The 21076-nt window shown below is 46.7% G+C and overlaps 1 protein-coding gene across 7 annotated transcripts in view; it reads right to left on the reverse strand.

The window, feature by feature from the left end:
• The window catches only part of EHMT1 (euchromatic histone lysine methyltransferase 1), a 441279-nt gene that overhangs the window by 165886 nt on the left and 254317 nt on the right, over positions 1-21076 (reverse strand). For 6 of the 7 annotated variants that reach the window (XM_029611524.1, XM_029611523.1, XM_029611526.1 and 3 more), the window contains exons 12-14: positions 18872-19098; positions 16562-16750; positions 812-894 (exon numbers count right to left, since the gene is read on the reverse strand). In XM_029611524.1, coding sequence (XP_029467384.1) covers positions 812-894; positions 16562-16750; positions 18872-19098 — 499 coding nt within the window. The remainder of the gene's footprint in view (positions 1-811; positions 895-16561; positions 16751-18871; positions 19099-21076) is intronic. The other variant, XM_029611528.1, reaches the window with a different exon arrangement.

Below are 21076 nucleotides of genomic sequence, written 5' to 3' on the forward strand. Positions count from 1 at the left end.
CAAAAAACTTGCCAAAAAATCCCTGGTGGTCCAGCGGGGATCCAGAGCGATCTCCTGCACTCGGGCCATCGGCTGCCAGTATTCAAAATGGCGCCTATAGCCTTTGCCTTTACTATGTCACAGGGGCTACCAGTGCCATTGGTCGGCCCCTGTCACATGGTAGGAGCAATGAACGGCCGGTGCCATCTTGTGTTCCTACCATATGACAGATGCCCGGGAACAGAGCCGGTTTAGCACATCATTTTTTTTTTTTATTTTCCCGCTCTGAATCCTAGGTGCGTCTAATGGTCAGGTGCATCTTATGGAACGAAAAATATGGTATATATGCATTTTGCTCTGGGATCATCATCACAGAATATGGTATTTATCACTGTTAATATACACATTATAAAACTGGATGCATGTGATCTCGCTTATTGTAGCCTTCCAGCAGTTTTATGATATCATCACCTTTTTAAATCAGACATATTACCAAGCATAGACTGTCTGATTAAAATCAAAGAAGGGAGGCACTTTGTATCCCTGACCTTTAAGCACACTGTACTATGAAAGGATCCTCCCCAGGATCCTTTTCTCTATACATGCAAATAAAGTGGTTATCATGAAACATACCTGCAATCACAGCCTGACGCCACATTGCTTGTAATCAAAATCTGTAAGCTTTGCTTCTCAAAACACAGTGGAATTGCCCATTGCAGCACAGTAGAGTAAAAGCTCCATTAAATGTAATAAAGAAACCTGCTCTCACATCTCACTGTTATTCTGTTTAAATAAGTAATTCAGCTTTGAAACACCAGTCTTTTCCACTTACCTAGCATAAGCAATACTTTCTGCAGTTCCCCTTGCCTGGCAGAAAAATACAGCTGCTTTGGATGGAACCGTAATTTCTTGGGTCTGTTTGAAAATAAGAGGCATAATTCATGTCAACAAGGTTCATGAGCAATTAAATCTATTATCTGAACTATTACCTTTAAAAGAACATTACCTGCCAAATACCTAAGAATACCAAGTTTGTCCATTTCTTGTCTGTTCCCTTTAGGTCCCCTTTCTTTTCTATCCCAACAGTGTCTCTAAATTAGTATAATTAATTTAGAATAAAAAGGCACTTTTTATTAATACACCTTCCAATTTTGACAAATTCATGTTTCAAGTTTTTATTTGTTTTACTTTTGTTTTATGTTTTAATTTATTTTATGGCTTTTATTTGTCCTAATTGTTTATATTCTGTGCCATTTGCTGTTTGATTGATTATGAATGTATTGCTGTAACTCAAATTATAGCTACACAATGCAAAGTTCCACATTAGGAGTCACCGTTCAGGAAAAGGATCTAGACGACATCGTTGATAATACGTTGAAATCTTCTGCTCAGTGTGCAGCAGCAGCCAAGAAAGCAAATAGAATGCTAGAGATTATTAGGAAAGGAATGGAGAATAAAACAAAGAATATCATAATGCCTCTGTATCACTCCATGGTGCAATGTCATCTTAAGTACTGTGTGCAGTCCAACAAGGAAATTGGACAATAGGATGCAGGTAAGGCCAAATCTTTCCCCCACTTTGGTAAAGCTATGATAGTGGTGCAATTAGGAGCCAGGGGAAAATGTCCCAGGTCATCTAAGTCCTTGAACATTTTACCTAGAAGAAGCAATAAATGCAAAGAGAGAAGTTTGTAAAATTCCGCAGAAAACCCATCTGGGCCAGGAGCTTTCCATAACCTTGCTTCTTTAATAACTTGCAATAACTCCTGCAAATGGATGGGCTGGTTCAAGAACTGTAATTGCTCCGGAGTCACTTGCGGCCATGGAGTGGACTGCAAATAAGCTGTAATGTCTGGGGTCTCACCAGGAGATGCCACATATAAGGCTTGATAATAAGCTTTAAAAATTGCACTAATATCTTTCCTTGAGTTGACCATCTCACCCAACTCATTCTGTTGCAGGTAATTAAATGTAAGTTACATGTTTTTGTAATAAAAATTTTGTAATTTTTTCCAAATATAATCGTGGCATCTTATTTCTATATTTGATTGCTGATCACATTGATGCCAAAAATGTTCTTTTTTTTGGTACCTTTGACGTTATTATACCGTAGTTGTCTCCTATTACTGGCCAAAAACAATTCCCACATTTTTACTAAATAATCTCGAAAAGACACATCTTTATAAAGACAGTGGGGGAATCTCCACATCAAAGAACCACCCTCAGGGCGAAACCCCTCCATATCCACCCTTACAGGTGTAACTGTTTTATATCAAACTAAAACAGTTACACAGGCACATGGTCGGAAATAATGAGCAGACCAATTTTTGAATCCACAACCCCTGAATAGCCTCCACGAGTCAGAAACATATAATCTATGTGAGATTGTGTGTTGTGAGCACGAGAAATGTGCGTATATTCTTTGTCTAAGGGGTGGAATGTCTGCCACACATCAATTAGATCAAGATTAGAACAAAGATAGTTCACCCCCTTACCCATCGATGAATCCGGATTTACTCTTGTGAAACTATCTAAACAGTTATTAGTAACATAATTAACCCCCCCCCCCAAAGCAAGATAGGCACAGGCCCATAGGGTAGTAATAATTTCGCTATATTTATGAAAAGGAGTGCTCATAAGTATTTGGGGCATATATATTGCGCAACACTATAGGTTTCCCATGAAGAAAACCTTCCATTATCAGGTACCAACCTCATTGTCCCAATGGGTCTTGATATCCTGAAACAGTTTTGGCTATCAAGATTGCCACCCCTGCTTTCCAGGAATTGGATTGAGCGGAGAATACTTTCCCTACCCACTGCCTTTGCAGCTTCCCATGTTCTACAGCATCTGTGTTTCCTGAAGCATTGCAATTTGAGTCTTCCATCTCTTTAGTGCTTGCAATATTTTGTACCATTTTGTTACACAACCAATACCCCCCACACATTCCAAGTGAGGCAACATAAGCTACTAGAGGTCATCTATCTGGGAAAAGACATGGTTTGCCTATGGATAAAGCACAGTAGCTTACCTGTAACAGGTGTTCTCCTAGGACAGCAGGATGTTAGTCCTCACATGTGGGTGACATCATCCGATAGAGCCTGGCACGGAAAACTTTTGTCAAAGTTTCTAGACGGGTTGACCAGCAGAGGGAGTATGCCCAGCCTGCTACTATCCATGCATCCAAGCGAGGTCCGTCTTCAGTCTCATAACATAACAAAAATACGAGCGACAAAAATAAAACAAAAACCGACGGTGAACCCAACATCGTAGGGAGGCGGGCGGGATTCCTGAAGACTAACATCCTGCTGTCCTAGGAGAACACCCGTTACAGGTAAGCAACTGTGCTTTCTCCTAGGACAAGCAGGATAGTAGTCCTCATATGTGGGTGAGTACAAAGCTCCAGAATGCCCCATTCATCTAGAGAGGCCAACAGCAACTCAACAAGATGCCAATGGGCATAACGCAACTGCGGCACTGTAGGTAAACAGGAGGCGGTCTGGTTCCCACAAGAAGTACAAGCAGAGAGAGTTGGGTTCAAGCCAGGAACAGATTATGCAGGATGGACTGACCAAAGGCACTTTCCTGAAAGCCATCCCTGTCTAGGCAGTAGTGAGCCGCAAACGTATGAAGAGAACTCCAGGTTGCGGCTCGGCAAATTTCAATGATGGGGACTACACGCAAATGAGCTACTGATGTTGCCATAGCCTGTACAGAGTGAGCCTTTACTCTGCCAGCTAGCTGAAGGCCTGCCTGTGCGTAGTAGAAGGCAATGCAATCTGTCATCCAGTTGAACAAAGTCTGCTTACCCACCCCCACCCTGTTGGAGTCAAAGGACACAAAGAGAAGGGTGGATTGCCTGTGGCTAGCCGTGCGATCCAGGTAGAACGCTAAAGCCCTTTTACAGTCCAGGTGTGAAGTGCCCTTTCCCCTGGGTGGGAATGAGGTGGGCAAAATGATGGATTGATTGAGGTAGAAATCAGTCACGACCATGGGCAGAAACTTAGGATGCGTACGCAATACCACATGATCGTGGAAGAACTTTGTGTATGGTGCGTACGTAACCAGAGCTTGAAGCTCACTGACTCTACGAGTTGAAGTGATCGCCACCAGAAATATGACTTTCCAGGTGAGGAACTTCAGGTCACAGAACTGCAGCAGCTCGAAAGGAGGCTGCATGAGTCTTGCCAGTACAATGTTGAGGTCCCAAGACCCCACCGGAGGCCGAAGAGGGGGCTTCAGCTGGAGGAAACTCCGCATGAAACGGCCCACTAGGGGCTGAACTGAAACGGGCATGCCAGCAACACCTTGATGATACGCGCAGACAGCGCCGAGGTGCAGCCTGACAGAACTGGTCTGGAGCCCAGACTTGGACAGATGCCATAGGTAGTCCAGCAGTCGGGGGAGAGGGCATGAAAAAAGGTCTAATCCATGCCCCCCGCATCAGATGGAATAACGCTTCCACTTCGATCTGTAGGACTTCCTGGTCGAAGGTTTCCGGGACTCCACCAGAACCCAGAAAACACAATCCAAGAGCTGCAGCGGCTGGAGAACTAGGCTCTCAACATCCAAGCCGTGAGGGCAGTGCCCGGAGGTTCGGCTGGCACAGGGTGCCCTGATTCTGCAATATAAGGTCGGTGCCATCCTCAGCCGGATGGGTGCTCGCACTGACAGGTACTGCAGAAGTGGGAAGCAAACCTGTTGAGGCCAAGAAGGTATGAGTATCATGGTCCCCCTGTCCTGCTGAAATTTCAACAGTCTTCGAGAAGAGCGGTACAAGGGAGTACGCATACAGGAGGCCCTGCCCCCAGTGAAGGGAGAAGGCATCACAGGCTGGATGGTCGTTTCCCGCTACTAGGGAGCAGACCAGCTCACATTGTGGTTGAGAGGGGAGATAAATAGGTCCACATCTGGTGTACCCCATCGGCGGTAAAGATCAACTGCCACCGCTGGGTTGAGAGACCACTCGTGTGGTTGGAAGGACCGGCTGAGGCGGTCCGCCAGCACCTTGAGGTGACCTGGCAGGTAGGACGCTCGCAGATATATCCCTTGGGAGAGGGCCTAGTTCCAGACCTGCACCGCTTCTTGGCAGAGGAGGAACAAGCCCGTGCCGCCCTGTTTGTTGATGTACATCGCGACCTGTTGTCCGTCCGGATCAGAACTTTCATGGACGACAACTGAAATCTAAACGCCCACAAAGTGTACTGATTTGTCTGAAGCTCCAGAAGGTTTATCTGACAGCAGGCTTCGGCGACGGTCAGAGGTCTTACATGCGGAGGCCATTCGTGTGGGCTCCCCATCCCTGGGGGGAAGTATCAGTGGTGAAAGTCATCTGGGGCGGAGCGTGCTGGAAGGGAAGTCCTTGTTCGAGGTTGGAAAGTTCTTTCCACCAGGCCAGAGATCTTCAGAGGGTCCGTGACAGTGACCGAAGCCTCCAGATCCTGAGATGCCTGCCGCCACTGGGACTGCAAGGCCCACTGAGGGCTACTCATGTAGAGGCGGGCCAAGGGAGTCACATGGATGGAGGCCACAATATGGCCCAACAGGCGGAGCAGAAGGCAGGCTGGCACCCTCCGGCTGTCACGGAAGAGGGTAGCTAGCAAGGCAAGGGCATCGCCTGATCCCTGGGCAGAAAAGCTTTTGCTTGGGCCATGTCCAACCTAGCGCCTATGAAGTCCAGCTGAGGGGAAGTTTATAACGAACCCCAGTCTGCAAGGACTACACCGTCAAGGACAGAGCTTGCAAGGCACCGGAGGAAGAGTCGCTCCTGACTAGCCAGTCGTCCAGGTATGGAAACACATGGACAGAGTATGAGGAGGGCGGCCACCACCACTAAGCATTGGGTGAAGACGCAGGGGGCCGATGCCAGCCCAAAGGGCAGCACTTTGTACTGGTAACGTGCACTCCCCACCACAAAGCAGAGGTACTTCCGGTGGTTTGGGACAATTGCAATGTGTGCGTACGCCTCCTTGAGATCAAGGGAACAAAGCCAGTCTCCCTTTCGGAGGAGTGGGATTAGCGTGCCCAGAGAGACCATCTTGAATTTTTCTCTTATGAGAAACTTGTCCAACGCCCTGAGGTTGAGAATGGGGCGCAAGCCGCCATTCCTTTTTGGAATGAGGAAATACCTCGAGTAGAACCCTTGGCCTGCTGATGGCGGGGGACCGGTTCCACCGTACCCGCAGCAAGAAGGGCGGAGAGTTCCATTTCAAGGATGACCCCCACGATGGACATGAGGAAGAGATCCCTGGGGGCCAGCTGAAGTGCAGACAGTATCCCTGGCGAACAATGGAGAGGACCCAGCAGTCCAATGTTCTCTCTTTCCAGTGACAGGCGAAGCTTAGGAGAATGGGGGATCGAATGTCAGGGATACAGCCTGACTTGCGCTCCCTCGTCTCCAGTCAAAAACCCGTGGCCGGGACTTGCTGGGGAGCTGGTTGTGGTCTAGGCACCCACTGTTGGCGGGGACAATCCCTGGAACTGGTGCAAGGCAGGCAAGTCCGAGCAGCTGGAGGATAATATTTCCTCTACTGATAAAAGGGCTTTTGAGAACCTGGCCTGGAGGATTTCCTAGTTGAGGATGGTCCTTCCAAGGCACTAGCAGACAGCTGCTGAAGGGTATCATGATGGTCTTTCAGTTTCGCCACCGCATCCCAGACCTTATCCCCGAACAGGTTCTCACCTGTACAGGAGAGGTCAACAAGCCTGTCCTGGCCCTCTGGATGGAGATCAGAAACCCAGAGCCAAGCCATTCTTTTGGCGCAGATGCCCAAGGTGGCTAAGTGGGCTGCCATCTCAAAAATATCGTAGATGGAAAGCACTTCATGTTTTCCCGCCTCCAGACCCAGTGAGGCAATGGCGGCAAGGGCTTCCTGCTGTTGCTGGGGAAGACCCCTTCCCAAAGTCTTTTTTCCAGAGACTGCGGTTATACTGGGTCAGATAAACTTGGTAGGCGGTGATGCGGGCAACCAGCATGGCACCTTGGAAGATCTTCCTTCCCAGGGCATCCAGCTCCCTATACTCACGTCCCAGAGGAGCAGAGGCATGGGTATGGGAACACCAGGCCTTTTTGAAGTGGACTCCACGACCACTGACTGGTGGAGGAGCTGTCTCCTATCAAACCCCACAGCCTGTTGCACCAAGTAGGTGGTATCGGCCTTCCTGTTAATGGGGGAGATTGAAATGGGGTGCTCCCACATGCGGAGGAGGAGTTCTTTGAAAATATCATGGATTGGAACCACCACAATCTCCTTAGGAGCGTCTATGAACTGGAGAACTTCCAGCATCTTATGACTCATATCCTCTTCCGTAAGGAGCTGAAAGGGCATGGCCTAGGCCATAGCCCTGACAAACACCGCAAAAGACAAGTCCTCAGGTGGTGACTGGCACCGCTCTCCGGAGGAGAGGGCTCCAAAAGGGGTTAGTCGGAGTAATCCGAGGACGAGTCTGTGGATTTGTCACCTCAGGGGTCATAGGGCCCCTCTTCCTCACTGGAACCAGGACACGAGGGGCATCAGCCCTGGGCTCAGAGGGCTTCGGAGGCCTTAAGGGCACAGATGGCACCGATGTTTCTCCCAGCATGGAAGGGATCAGAGGCTGTGGCAAGCCAGAGGGATCTGGCAAGGGTTTGGGGAACCGTGGGCGAGGGTACACAGTACCAGTCGTATCTTCCTACTCGGAGGACCAGACGATCGGGATCACTTCGGTGGAGGGCATCGGTGGCCAATGCAGCATTGAGGGCCCCTCAGGCACTGGTTGCATCGGTAGGTCACCTAGAAGTACGTCCAGATGCTCCAGCAGTGGTGCCAACATCAATGGCAAAGGCTCGGGCACCGGTAGGGGGGCCGGTGGCACTGGCAGCACAACGCTTTGCAGCAATTTGAGCACCGCCAACTGCACCCTGCAGTCCAACTCCTCCTGGAAGTCCGGGGTGGCCAGGACTGATGGAGGGGGATGAGGCATCACCGTCTCTTCCTCGGGTCTCTGAGGTGACACGGTGCCCTGCACCAGTGTTGGTGTTGAACGCCTCGGGCTAACGGAGGATGGGGCCTCCGATAGCCAGAGCCGCTTTGATGGTGGCTTGGCAGGGGCCGATGCCGCTCCAGAACTGGAGTCGTGCACCGTCAGTGACTGGTGTCGATGCTTGTGGGATCGTTTCCGGTGCTCGGCCCGGTCTTTCCCCAGCGCTGAGGAAGCTGATGACCCCGAGGTCCAGGAGAGCGGGGAGATCATCAAGGATCGATCTCCCTCTCCCTGACCCTTGGAGGTACTGGTTAGAGGGACTGCGAGGGGAAGCGGGTTGGATGGCTCCCCGCAATCTCTAGGCATCGAAGGGACCGACACAGGCGTGGAGGACTTCAGAGTCCTGAAAAGTTTCTTCATTTTATCGAGGTATGCCCAACACCCTTTGGGTGTCATCTGGTCGCGCAGACGGCACCCCCAGGCAGAGGATGCAAACCTTATGTGGATCCGTGACGGATTTGGTCTGTGGGCACTGGGGGCACCGACAAAAACCAGATGCCATGAAAAATGCCCGACGTGAGGTTGATGACCAATGGACACCATGAGGTGAGGAGTCAGGAATAGACTACAAAGATGGAAAAAATGGTGGAAAAAGACCCACCATACCGAGGTGGCACTGACCTCTAAGGCAGACCAGACGAGGAATGGACTTAAAAAACTCGAGATTATTGAGGCAAAAGTGGAGAAAAGGAAGAGCTCCACAGACCGTGAGGCAACTGCACCGCGGAAAAGAAGAGAGTGAAGGGGGACCTCGCGTGGACATGCGGATAATAGCAGGCTGGGCATGCTCAGTCTGCTGGTCAAAGCTTCTAGAAACTTTGACAAAAGTTTTCCGCGCCGGGCTCCAACCATCCTGCTAGGAGAAATACATAAACCAGTCAGAGGCCCCAGCCTAGGCCCTAACTTCCTATATGTATAATCAAATCCTCATTCAGAGCCAGAGTTGCCCCGTTCCCCCCCCCCCATACAAACATCTTTGGTGATACCGTAAGGTGTTAATCATGACACCATAAATTGCTGAAAATCGAGCTGGAGATAACGTGATATGCATGTCTTGGGGCACCGCCCTCCCCTATATGAACAATAAGAACAATCACAATAGAAAGTTAACCAGCTTAGAATTGTATAACACTGGAGAGAAACAAAAACGTACACCTTGAGAAATATAATAAAACTGACTCAAAGAGTACTTCTAGTCACAAGTGAGGGGAAAAAAAAACAACTCAAGTTCTTCCACAGCAGATGGCCATAGTTTAAGCCAAACTAATCTCTCTCCCCGCTAGTGGTAGGGACTGTTGTGACAATTACCATAAATCATGTGTTCCCCACCTCTTCAACCTTTATTATACTTAATCAAATTCATCCAAAAAAATATATGGAAAGGAAGGTTTCATACACCCACCGCAACTTGCTACTCCGTAGCCTTGTATGCAGAGTTTTCAAATTGTTGTAATCGTGAACCTACCTTCCTCCTACCTGATTTTATTAAATTTTTTTATTAAAATCAAAAAATCATTTTTTTAGTATTTTTCAAAAGATTGTGTGCACAAACCCTTCCCGATGTCAACTACCTGTAATTTATTAGTAACACTCCTGATCTCAATGACGATATTAATTTTCTTGGAAATCCCCTATATATAACATTGCTTCATTCGATGCTCAAATGTCTCTAGGTATTCACAGTGTTTCTATCACTTTTTGTGTTGTCCCCCCCTGGGCTTTATCTTTGAACTTCATATACTATACAGCGAAATGCTGATAATAAACTTTGACTTCAAAAGCGGTAACAAATACAGAGGTCAAATACTTCTATGTTACGACACTCCAATGACTGTGCTTGAATACACTTCCTGTTGTCGCAACTCCATGTGGTATGTCGCAACTCCATGTGGTATGCCCGCTCTATCGTGAGATTTTCAGGGATCATGGTGAAATTGAGCTCTGCTTGCAACCACATTTCCAACGCGCCCCGCAGGTCATGACAATGTCTTATTATCTAAACTTCTTTATGACTACGAATATCTTGCGCCACTTTGTAAAGTCCAAAATCGCCACTGGCTCTCATTCAGGTTGACAAATTTACCGGTTTTTAAACAGGTTTTCACAAAGTGCACCACAATTATTTTTTTTGAAAACTTATACTTCCAATGTTTATGTATACACCCTTGGGTTATGTGTCTCCTTCATAGATTCACTTAATTACTGTTCACAACAGTTATATCTGCTAACTTCGGCGTCTCTCATATCCCCGATCCTTCATTCTATTTTATTATTTGATGTTTTCCACGCCATTGTAGCTCGATGCATTCCCGATCTATTCAACTAATATCTCCCACTTCGGTATCCCCAATAATTCATACTGATTTGTTATTGAACATTTTCAACGCTGTTGTTACTCAATGCATTCCCGATCTACTTAGCTTGCTTGGTTAATGTCTCCCGACATGGCCATGTTTCGATAACCATAGATTATCTTCTTCAAGGGAGTTTGTCGTCTTTCTCCTTCCTGTCGGTACGCTCATTGCCGTTTAGAATGAACCATGAAGCAATGTTATACATAGGGGATTTCCAAGAAAATTAATATCGTCATTGAGATCAGGAGTGTTACTAATAAATTACAGGTGGTTGACATCGGAAAGGGTTTGTGCACACAATCTTTTGAAAAATAGTAAAAAAATGATTTTTTTGATTTTAATAAAAAAATTTAATAAAATCGGGTAGGAGGAATGTAGGTTCATGATTACAACAATTTGAAAACACTGCATACAAGGCTACGGAGTAGCAAGTTGCGGTGGGTGTATGAAACCTTCCTTTCCCTACTTTCAATATATTTTTTTGGGTGAATTTGATTAAGTATAATAAAGGTTGAAGAGGTGGGGAACACATGATTTATGGTATAGTTTAAGCCAAACATGAGTTGCATAGTAGCCTCGCAACTGCTGTCCAAAGACAAAAGTGGGCTCAGGCATAAATGAAAGAAGTCTTCTGCCTCTTGCGCTGATTCAAAGAGGTGGTTTACATTATAAGTAACTTGCAGCCGTGCAGGAAACTGCAGCACAAAGGGCACAGGGTGCTGAACTAGTTGAGAACAAATAGAGGCAAAAACTTTTCTCTTAGCCGAAATTGCTGCTGAGTAATCTGCAAAAATTAGCACGGAAAGACCTTTATATACCAGTGCTCTTTTCTGATGATACTGCCTTAGCACTTCCTCTTTATGCTTAAAATTTAAGAAGCATGCAATGACAGGTCTGGACCTTCCCTGGGCTCTGCTGTGCAACTCCATGTGGTATGCCCGCTCTATCGTGAGATTTTCAGGGATCGTGGTGAAATTGAGCTCTGCTTGCATCCACATTTCCAATGCGCCCCGCAGGTCATGATTGCCCACTGCTTCAGGAATGCCAATAAAACACAGATTATTCCTGCGTGAGCAATTCTCGAGGTCTTCCATTTTCAGGTCTGTTTTCGCCACGTCTGACTTTAAAGCCTCCACCTCCTGCTCTAAGGTCTGCACTTGTTCGTCTACTCCGGTGAGGTGAGTCTCCACATCGACCAGGCAGCAAGAATTATCAGCCAATAACGCTTGTAAATCATCGAAGCAAGCACGTATTTTATCTAATTTTGCATCCATAGCATTTAAGAGGTGGGTTGGTCTCGCTTGCGTCTCCCCATCCGACACGGGAGACGGCGGATCGCTCAGGCCGCCTGCCATTTTGCTTATCCCAGGTTTAAGCTTGGTTTGAGCATTTTCGCCACCAAATCCGCAAAAAAGAGCTCCAGCCTATAATTCGTTGAGTTAGTGCTGTATCGCTGAGATTATTTTCAGTAGTGACTGTAAGCAAAGAGAGCAGATGTGGCTCAATATAGGGAGTGGGGCGCTGGAGCTAACAAGGCTTGCATCCTCATGCTCTCACCACGCAACGTGATCTCTCTAGGTGATACATTTAAAACTAATAAGAGAAAATATTATTTTATTCAATGCATAATTAAGCTCTGGAATTCATTGCCAGAGGATGTGGTGAAAGCTATTAGTATAGCTGTGTTTAAAAAAGTTTTAGACAAGATCCTGGAGGAAAAGTCCATAAACAATTATTAAGGTGGACTTGGGAAACTCCACTGCTTATCCCTGGGATAAGCAGCATAAAATCTATCTATACTTGGGATCCTGCCAGGTAACTGTGATCTGGATTGGCCACTGTTGGAAACAAGATACTGGGCTTGATAGACCTTTGGTCTGACCCAGTATGGCAAGTCTTATGTTCTTATGCTCTTTTCCAGTTTGTTACTATACAACTCCTTGTGTGGAGATATGGATGTACATTGTATCTGATAACATTTTGTACTGTTTAATTGTTACTGAATATGAATTGGGTAGGAATTGTATTTTAGGAAAGCGAAGTTGCTTACCTGTAACAGGTGTTTTCCTAGGACAGCAGGATGTTAGTCCTCACGTGTGGGTGACATCATCCAATGGAGCTCGGCATGGAAAACTTATGCCAAAGTTTCTAGAAACTTTGATTGGCACGCTGAACATGCCCAGCATGCCACTATTCTCGTGTCCACTCGGGGTGTCTCTTCAGTCTCTTAAGTAGATCACGAAAAAATAAAAGAACAAAAAAGGAGAACCCAACTCTGCAGGGTGGTGGGTGAGTTTCCTGAGAAGTCTATCTGACAATGAGCTTCTTGAGCGGTCCACAGACCTTGGGTGCAGAGGCCCTCTATATGGGCAGCCTAGCCGGGTCGCATCTGTGGTAAGTACAACCTGGTAAGGGGGAGCCTGAAAAGGCACTCCCTGCTCCAGACTAGATGGGGACCTCCACCAAGCTAGGGAAGCCCTAAGAGAGGAGGAAACCTGGATGCAGACCTGAAGGTGGCCTGAAGATGGCCTGCCGCTATTGGGAGCATAGGGTCCACTGGGCTCGACGCATATGCAGGCAGGAAAACAGGCTGACATTGGCCCCAGAAGCTGCATCATACATCGCAGAGAGACCTGCTGGCAGTGTTGGACCTACTTCACCAGGGATAGCAGCGCATGTGCCCTGATGCGGGGCAAAAAGGCCTTCACCTATGTCGCATCCAACATGCACTCCATGAAATCCAGCCATGATGATGGAAAGAGATGGATTTTGGGTAGATGATTAGAAACCCCAGGTATTCCAACACCCGAATGGTCCAGCGTAGAAATCATGATGCCCCTGCTTGCGTGCTGCTCTTTATTAACCAGTTATCCAGAAATGGAAAGACCTGGATTCTCAGCTGCCGCAGATAGGTACCCACCATGGCCAAACACTTCGTGAAGATCCCGGGGCATGGAGGCCAGGCCAAATGAGAGCACGTGGTACTGAAAATGTTGACAACCCACCACAAAGCGAAGATACTTCCTGTGACTAGGGAGGATTTCGATGTGGGTATATGCATCTTTTAGGTTGAGGGATCAAAGCCAGTCCCCTCTTTGTAAGAGGGGAATCAAGGTGCCCAAGGATACCATCTTGAACCTTTCTTTCTTGAGAAATCAGTTCAAGGCTCGCAAATTGAGGATGGGACGAAGGTCTTCTGTTTTCTTTGGAATTAGAAAATAACGGGAGTAAAACCTCCGTCCCTGCTGCTCCTGAGGGACAGATTCCACTGCTCTGGCTGTTAGAAAGGCAGAGAGTTCCCCTCGAAGCACTTCTGGGTGCGAGACGGGACCCCACTGTGGGAACGGGGAAGCATCCAGCGGAACAGCCACGAGATTCAACTTGTAGCTGTGACGGATGATGGACAAGACCCACTCATCCGAAATCATGGCCAGCTACCAGTCCGCAAAGAAACAGAGCCTGCCCCCAACTGGTGGGTCCTCCAGTACCAAAAGCAGCAACTGGCTTATGCTCCCTCGCATCCAGTCAAAACCCCGTAGCGGGGCTAACCTGGGGCGCTGAGGCCTAGGGCTCCGCTGTTGCTGAAATCTGCCCCTGGTGCTGGTCTGTTGTGGCCAAGAGCGAGGGGCAGGAGGGTAGTGTGTCCACGGTCTGTAGAAGGGCCTCCGCGACCTTGGCCAGGAGGACATCTTAGAAGACGCTGGCGAAGCTAAGGCACCAGCCAATAACTGCTAGAGGGTCTCATGGTGATCCTTCAGCTGTGCGACCAACTCCTTGACCTTGTTACCAAACAGGTTATCCCCGGTATAAGTCATCAGCTAGCTGGTCCTGTACCTCTGGACGAAGGTCTGAGGCAAGAAGCCAGGCGAGATGCCATGCAGAAATGCCAGCCGCTGCAACTCGGCCCGCCTTCTCAAAGATGTCATAGATAACACGCACTTCGTGCTTCCCACACTCCAGGCCCTGCTGGACAAGCACCATAAGGGCCTCCTGTAGCTGCTGTGCCAGGCCATCCACAAATTCCTGGACTTGCTTCCAGAAATTATGGATATATTGGGTCATACACAAAAGGTAGGAGGCGATACAGGCCACCAGGATGGAGCCCTGAAACACTCTCCGACCTACAGCAACCCATGCTCTGTTGGCCTTGCCAGGAGGAGTTGAGGCATGGGTCTTTGACCTCTTTGCCTTCTTTAGCGCAGATTCAACTACCACTGACTGTTGGGGGAGTTGGCACTTCTCAAACCCTACGGCCTGCTGTACGATATACACCCCATCTGCCTTCTGATTTAGCGGGGCCACAGAGAGGAGTGCTCCCAGAGCCGAAGAAGCAGCTCTCTGAAGATCTCATGAACAAGCATCGCCACAAGCTCCTTTGGGGCATCCACGAACTGGAGAATCTCCAGCATCTTATGGCAGGCATCTTCCTCCATCATAATTTGGAAGAGAATGGTTTCAGCCATCGCCCAGACGAACTCTGTGAAGGTCAAGTCATCCAGCAGAGAATGGCAGCACTCCTCTGAGGGGGAAGGATCCATGGAAGACCATCGGAATTCATCGATGAAGCATCAGTGGTGTCCTCCCCCAGGGGTCGTACGCGCCCTCAGGCTCACCTCAGCCCCCGGAGATGGGGGCCAGGGAGGACTGGGCGCATCCCTGGGAAGGGGCACCAAGGGACCCAGGGCATCGAGGAACCTGAAGGCCCCGGCCTTTGAAGCGCTGGGCGGGGGACAAGGGGACCCCGCAGCACAGAGAGCATCGACAGGCCCTCAGAGGAGGAGGAGTCCCCCACAAGGACCAGCTCGGACGCCTTGTGTTTCGGTGCCCGAAGGCCCACCAAGGCAGTAACTGGATTGGGAGGACACCGAGGATGACGTCAAGACAGTCCAGCAATGGCTCCGGCCCTGGCACCATAGGCAGCATCGGCACAGGTGCTGCCATAGGTGTGGGCACCGGCCTCGAGGGTGTCGGTGTCAGCACAGGCATCGGGGAAGGCACCAGCCCAGTTGGTGGGAGCAACGGCTCCCTGTCGTGCAAAGCACGTCACACCGCCAAGCACACCTGACATTCAAACTCCGCCTCAAAATGCCTCCAATGAAAGGGCAGGCTGAGAGGGGAGAGGAGAGGCTAACTCCTTCTCAGGGGCACCGAGGAGGGTTGACGTCTGGCACCGGAACAGATATGAATGGGCTTCAGGCCACCGGCATCAAGGAAGGATTGTGCCTCCTCTTGTCGTGGCTATTTAGGGGGCAAGCCAGCCTGAGCCCAGCACCATGTGCAGACGGATACGGATGATGGTGCTTCCAAGACCTCCCACGCTGGTCGGACCAGTCTTTCCCCGGTGCCAAGGCCAATCCTGAAGTACGCGACCTGGAGGAGACAGGCTGGGTGATCCCCGGAGTCTTTTTCCCTCCGAAGGCCTCGGGGGAGGCGTGGTCACCGAGGGATCAAGGATGCACAGTTCCCCTCGGTCCTTGGGCGTCAATGACATCGATGCCAGAGTGGAAGGGTCACATTTTTCCGAACCAAAAACCGTCTCCATCTTGTCCAGCCTGGCCTGACGGCCATTAGGGATCATTTGAGCACACAATTTGCAGCACCGAACATCGTGTGATGCCCCCCAGGCAGAGGATGCACACATCATGTGGATCTGTCAGGGTCATAATCCAGGGGCATTGGGGGCACCGATGGAAACCCGAGGCCGCCATGAGGTTCACCGGGGACCGCAAAACGCACAATGACCGGCGGACATGGGAGTAGCTCGAAAAAGTACTCACCGACCGAAAAGGATGTGGAAACCAGAGAAAGACCCAGCACAGGAAGAAAAAAAGCAAAAAAACTCACTTTTTAAGAAGCTTCCCGAGAAAAAGAGCACGAGCTCCACCTCCGCGAGACAGCAGCTCCACAGAAAAGAAAGGACTGAAGGCAGACCCCACGTGGACGCGTGGATAGTGGCATGCTGGGCATGCTCAGTGTGCCAAAGTTTCTAGAAACTTTGAGATAAGTTTTCCGTGCTGGGCTCCATCGGATGATGTCACCCACATGTGAGGACTACCATCCTGCTTGTCTTAGGTGAATTGTATTTTAAATCTGTTGTAAGCCACTTTGAGCAATTCTTCTGGTTTGAAAAGGTGGGGTATAAATGCAACATAACTGATTCTATATGATCCCTGAACAGGAAAAAATTTCCAGAGCTTCACTCTTACTTTTCTGAGTCCAAAGCAATCAAAGCGCTCTCCACAGTCTCTTTTACTGGTCCCTGTTGCAGGCCGGAAGTTGACAACAAAGTGTTCGACTTCATGATGGTGGGAGACTCAGCCAAATCCAAACCTTCTGTGACCTCACAGGGAGAATTATCCATCTTTTCTTCCAGGGACAACTGTATTCCAATACCACTTTATTAAAATAAAAAAATCAAAATTTTTATATATGAAACCATGTTTTACTCCGCATTCAAGCACATACAGCAACAAGACCTGGAAAGTTATAGAGTTTATATTTGCTCCTTCAAGCACATGCAATTCCCATGTTGTTGTTGACTTTTTCTTTTAATTTCAGTCTTTTCCTTACTTGAAAATGTATGCCTGTGAGATTTTTGATTCCACTGAGTTATTCCACCATGGCATCTATTTGGTTAATTCCTATTCATGTAGATTGGTGTAGGAGGGCAGGCAGCAAGAAGCACTTACAGATCCTGAAACACAAATGATCTCAAACACAATGGAATCATCTGGATTTCAGAACCTTCCAATAGGTCCTATCCTATCACTTTCCCTCCTTGTACATAACCCGTACAAGTCATAAGAATCAGGTGTGAAAATATGATGGTGGCAGAATTCCAACTCAATAAATCAAGAAGGAGCAGTTCAGAGAATTAAGAGATAATCTTAGTAACTTGACCAATTAGAAAGCTGAGCTAAATTTTAGAAAAGAACAAAAAAATATCTGGGCAATGTTCAGAATTTGTTCTACCTAAATAAAATATATTTTGCTCACCCTTTTCCCAATAATCTCTACTGAATCACAATGTTAAATTTTAAATTTTGTTCTTTACACATCCTATTCCTATAGGTAAAGTGTGCAGACCAGTGATTAACGCACAGGACCCTGGGTCTAATTTAGGTATAGTTTTCTCCCAGAGGTAAAACTCTTGATAAATCAAATCTTGTGTGTAATAAGAATTACATGTTTCTCAAATTCTCCTGTATCATTGGTATTCACTTCCAGCCCTTGAGAGCTGCCAAAATGTCGGGTTTTCAGAATATGCCTAATGAATATGCATGAGATAGATTTGCATGCAATGGAGGCAGTGTATTCATTAGGGATCGCCTGAAAACCTGACTTGTTGGTCATTCCATGTGATCTTAAGCAAGTCACTTAATCTCTTTGTGTCTCAATTTATCCAAATATAATTGATCACCACAATAATAGAAATAGTAATTCATTTTCTCCTCTCTTCTACCCTCTGAATGTTGTTCCAGGAATATTTTATTAATGCATCACGGCCATGAATGTAACATTTTTCTAGTGCATCACCTTACAAAGTGGAAGCCTGCTAGTTAGAGAATGACGTCGTCACTGGCTGATATGGTTCAAAAATCTCTTCCCATACTTCACAATCAATCAAAAATTGCAAGAGGTCAGTCTTTTGACCGGCTGAAAAAATGCTAGCAAGTGTGAAATTCACTGGGGCTTTCAGCTTTATTTCATTTATCTGCTCAATTTTAGTCTGACTTTTAAATATAGAATAAAGGGGGCCATCCCAGTGGCAATGCTGCACACTGCCAAGAGGAAGATTAGGGGTCCATTCTAGGGCCCAGTTTCGGCTCCCTGGGCTGGCTGGGCTCAGCTCAACAGCAACTGCTAAGGATGGTGAGTGTAATGGCAGAATTAGTTTGGGAAAGAAGAGGGCAGGGTTTATAGAACAAAAAAAAAAAGAAAAACCCTGGGTAACTGCAAATTTTAATTTAATTTCTGATTTATACTCGACCTTTTGTGATTGTTCAGACACTTCAAAGTGGATTACATTCAGGTGCAATAGGTATTTCCTGGTCCACAGAGAGTTTACAATCTGAGGAGGTCATTTACTAAACATTTTTCCCATAGACACAGGATGGGAAAAAAAATAGGCACCTAAGTTTGCACCTGAGGATGGAGAGTTAAGAAACTTGCCCAAGTCACAAGGAGTGTCAGCAGGATTTGAACTCTGGATTTTTTTGTTCCCAGCTTGCTGCTCTAATCATTAGGCCCAATAAAGGCCTGTTCCGACTAAACTGGTAACCTAAAAATGAGTAGAGGAAACTGAAGGGTTCCCCCAAAATATGAAACAAATGTATGCTTTTATTTTTTTTAAGTGTCTCTTTGTAAACTTTTCATGGAGTATAGTGATGAAACTGTATTTGAGATTTGCTGCCTGCATTTGAAATTACAGCACCACACACAGTTTTTCCCATTACTACCCAGTACAAGTGCTCTCCTGTTTGGTATTAGCTGGGAGTAGAAATGCTATAGGCTACCTTCCTGTTGTAGTGTCAGCGCTTCCTTCTGAAGTGCCTGGTTTTTCCTGATCAAGGCTCAGTGACACCATGGTAGTAGTGTCTGCTTTTGCTATAGTCACTTCTTTGGACTTGGAGACATTCTCCCCACAGTGCGGGCAGAAACTCAGGTTGTTGACTTGGGAGGCACAGGCCTTGTGGAACCGGTGAGAGATGCTGCCTTCAGGCTGACACTCCATGAACATACCCTGTAGAGATCAAGAGCAACAGAAAAGAAGTGACAGAGGTGTGGGAGGAAGTGAGAATGAGAAGTTGATTATAAGCCATTCATTCTGGGTCCTGCCTAATCACAGTTCATGTGAGACCTAATCTTCCAAATATGTTGCCAAGTACAAATTAAATAATCTGATTAACAACCAGCAGTCTTAAGGGCATTAAACAAAACAAAAGACAGAAAGATTTAACAAAAAACCAGTAAGATAGTTTTCTTCTTGTTAATACTCTGAAGAAAATGTTAAGGATTTAAACCAAAGCTAAAAACTCACAGCTTTTCGGAGGATCAACATATAGTAAATATCTTTTTACACTCATTGCTACTTTTTAAGATAGCAAAGTATACTAGAAAATGTAAATCTACTGGTCTTCAAAACCCTCCATAAGATTGGTTCTGCATGCATCTCTGACCTCCTCATGTGCTACTCCCTCGCTGTCTATACTACATCCTCCAACCTTTTGGCTGCTGCTGATAAAGGGTTTTTTCCTCTGCCCCTAAAAATATGTAATTGCTGTCCCATTACCTCTAATTAGCCAATTGTCTCCGTAATTAAATTCTAAATTAAGCATAACTTTTTCCTCCCCGCCTTTGTTTTTTCTCTATTTAAACTGAAAATGTTTTCAAGTTAGCCCCAATGTACCCCATTATTTTGTTCTCCCTCTCTTTAGCATGTTAAAAGCAACTGTACAACATTCTTAGAACATTGTAAACAATTCCTCTTTTTGTTAAATTCCTCTTGCCTTTTCTTCTTCTCCCAGTTGAACATCCCTGTTTTATTGTAACTTCAGAGTTTCTCCTTACTTGTTACAGTTCTATTTTATTTCATTTTACACCCCCCTGTTAAATGTAAACCAGCATGAATGAATGCCGGTATAGAAAAACACTAAATTAATAAATAAATAAATAAATAAATAAATAAATAAATAAAATAAAATTCTCATTTTGTTCATGAGTCTTCTATGTGGGCCAGTATTGAAAGCTTTGCTGAAATCCAGATAAATCACATCAAGTGCTCCTGGCTTGATCTAATTCGCTAGTTGCCCAATCAAAAAAAAAAAAAATCAATCTGATGTTAGGGACTTCCTCTGGCAAAACCATATTCAGGATGGCGATTCTGAAGTTGGCTATAGAAGCAGCGTGACAAATTCTTGGAACAGTGACCAACCCAAAAGGGAAAGCCTGATACTGAAGACGCCCCAGGCATCACTGCAAGGCAAAGATATTTCTGATGCCCTTCTTTTATCTAATCATTAAAAATTCTCCTTTTCATTCTGCTACTATAAGCAACTTCAGAGTCTCCATACTGAAGCATAACACTTTCGAAACCTTGTTGTGCTTCTTCAGGTCCAGAATAGGTAAAAAGGTGCCCCTTTCTCTGGTATCTCAAAGTACGTTGAATATCAACCCTGATACATTGAGAGTATGGGACCGGAACCACTACCCCTGTATGCAGCAGCCACAAAAATGTCATCTGTATGGCTTCCCCTTATAAAATGATTAAAAAAGGGAAACTATAAATTGTCTAAAAAAAGAATGGTAAAACTCCAGCACATAGCCATCCCTGACTCCTCCTAAGACCCACTGATCTGGAGTAACATGGACCCATTTCTGGTAAAAGGCTGACAACTGCACGTCTAACCTTTGCATCACATAGTGGTTTCCCACATTTTCATGGAAGGTCCGAGAACTTCCGGACCACGCGAACTCCATCTTTATCTCCCTTCTTAGAGTTCTGAAATGCCTGGGATCTACTAAAGGGTTTAGACTGCTGGCCATAAGCCAACCTCCCAGCTTTGCATGCTTGGAATCCCTAAGGTGGCTCCAAGCCAGAGCTGAGCACAACATCCTCTTAGGCTTGTCTTCAAGCAATCTGGGGGTTTTCAATTCCATTCATGCTTTCACCGGCTTCTCCAAAAAGATGATTTCCCTTGCCTTGGAAATTTAAACTGATG

This window comes from Rhinatrema bivittatum, chromosome 8, assembly GCF_901001135.1.
Source record: "Rhinatrema bivittatum chromosome 8, aRhiBiv1.1, whole genome shotgun sequence".
NCBI lineage: Eukaryota > Metazoa > Chordata > Amphibia > Gymnophiona > Rhinatrematidae > Rhinatrema > Rhinatrema bivittatum.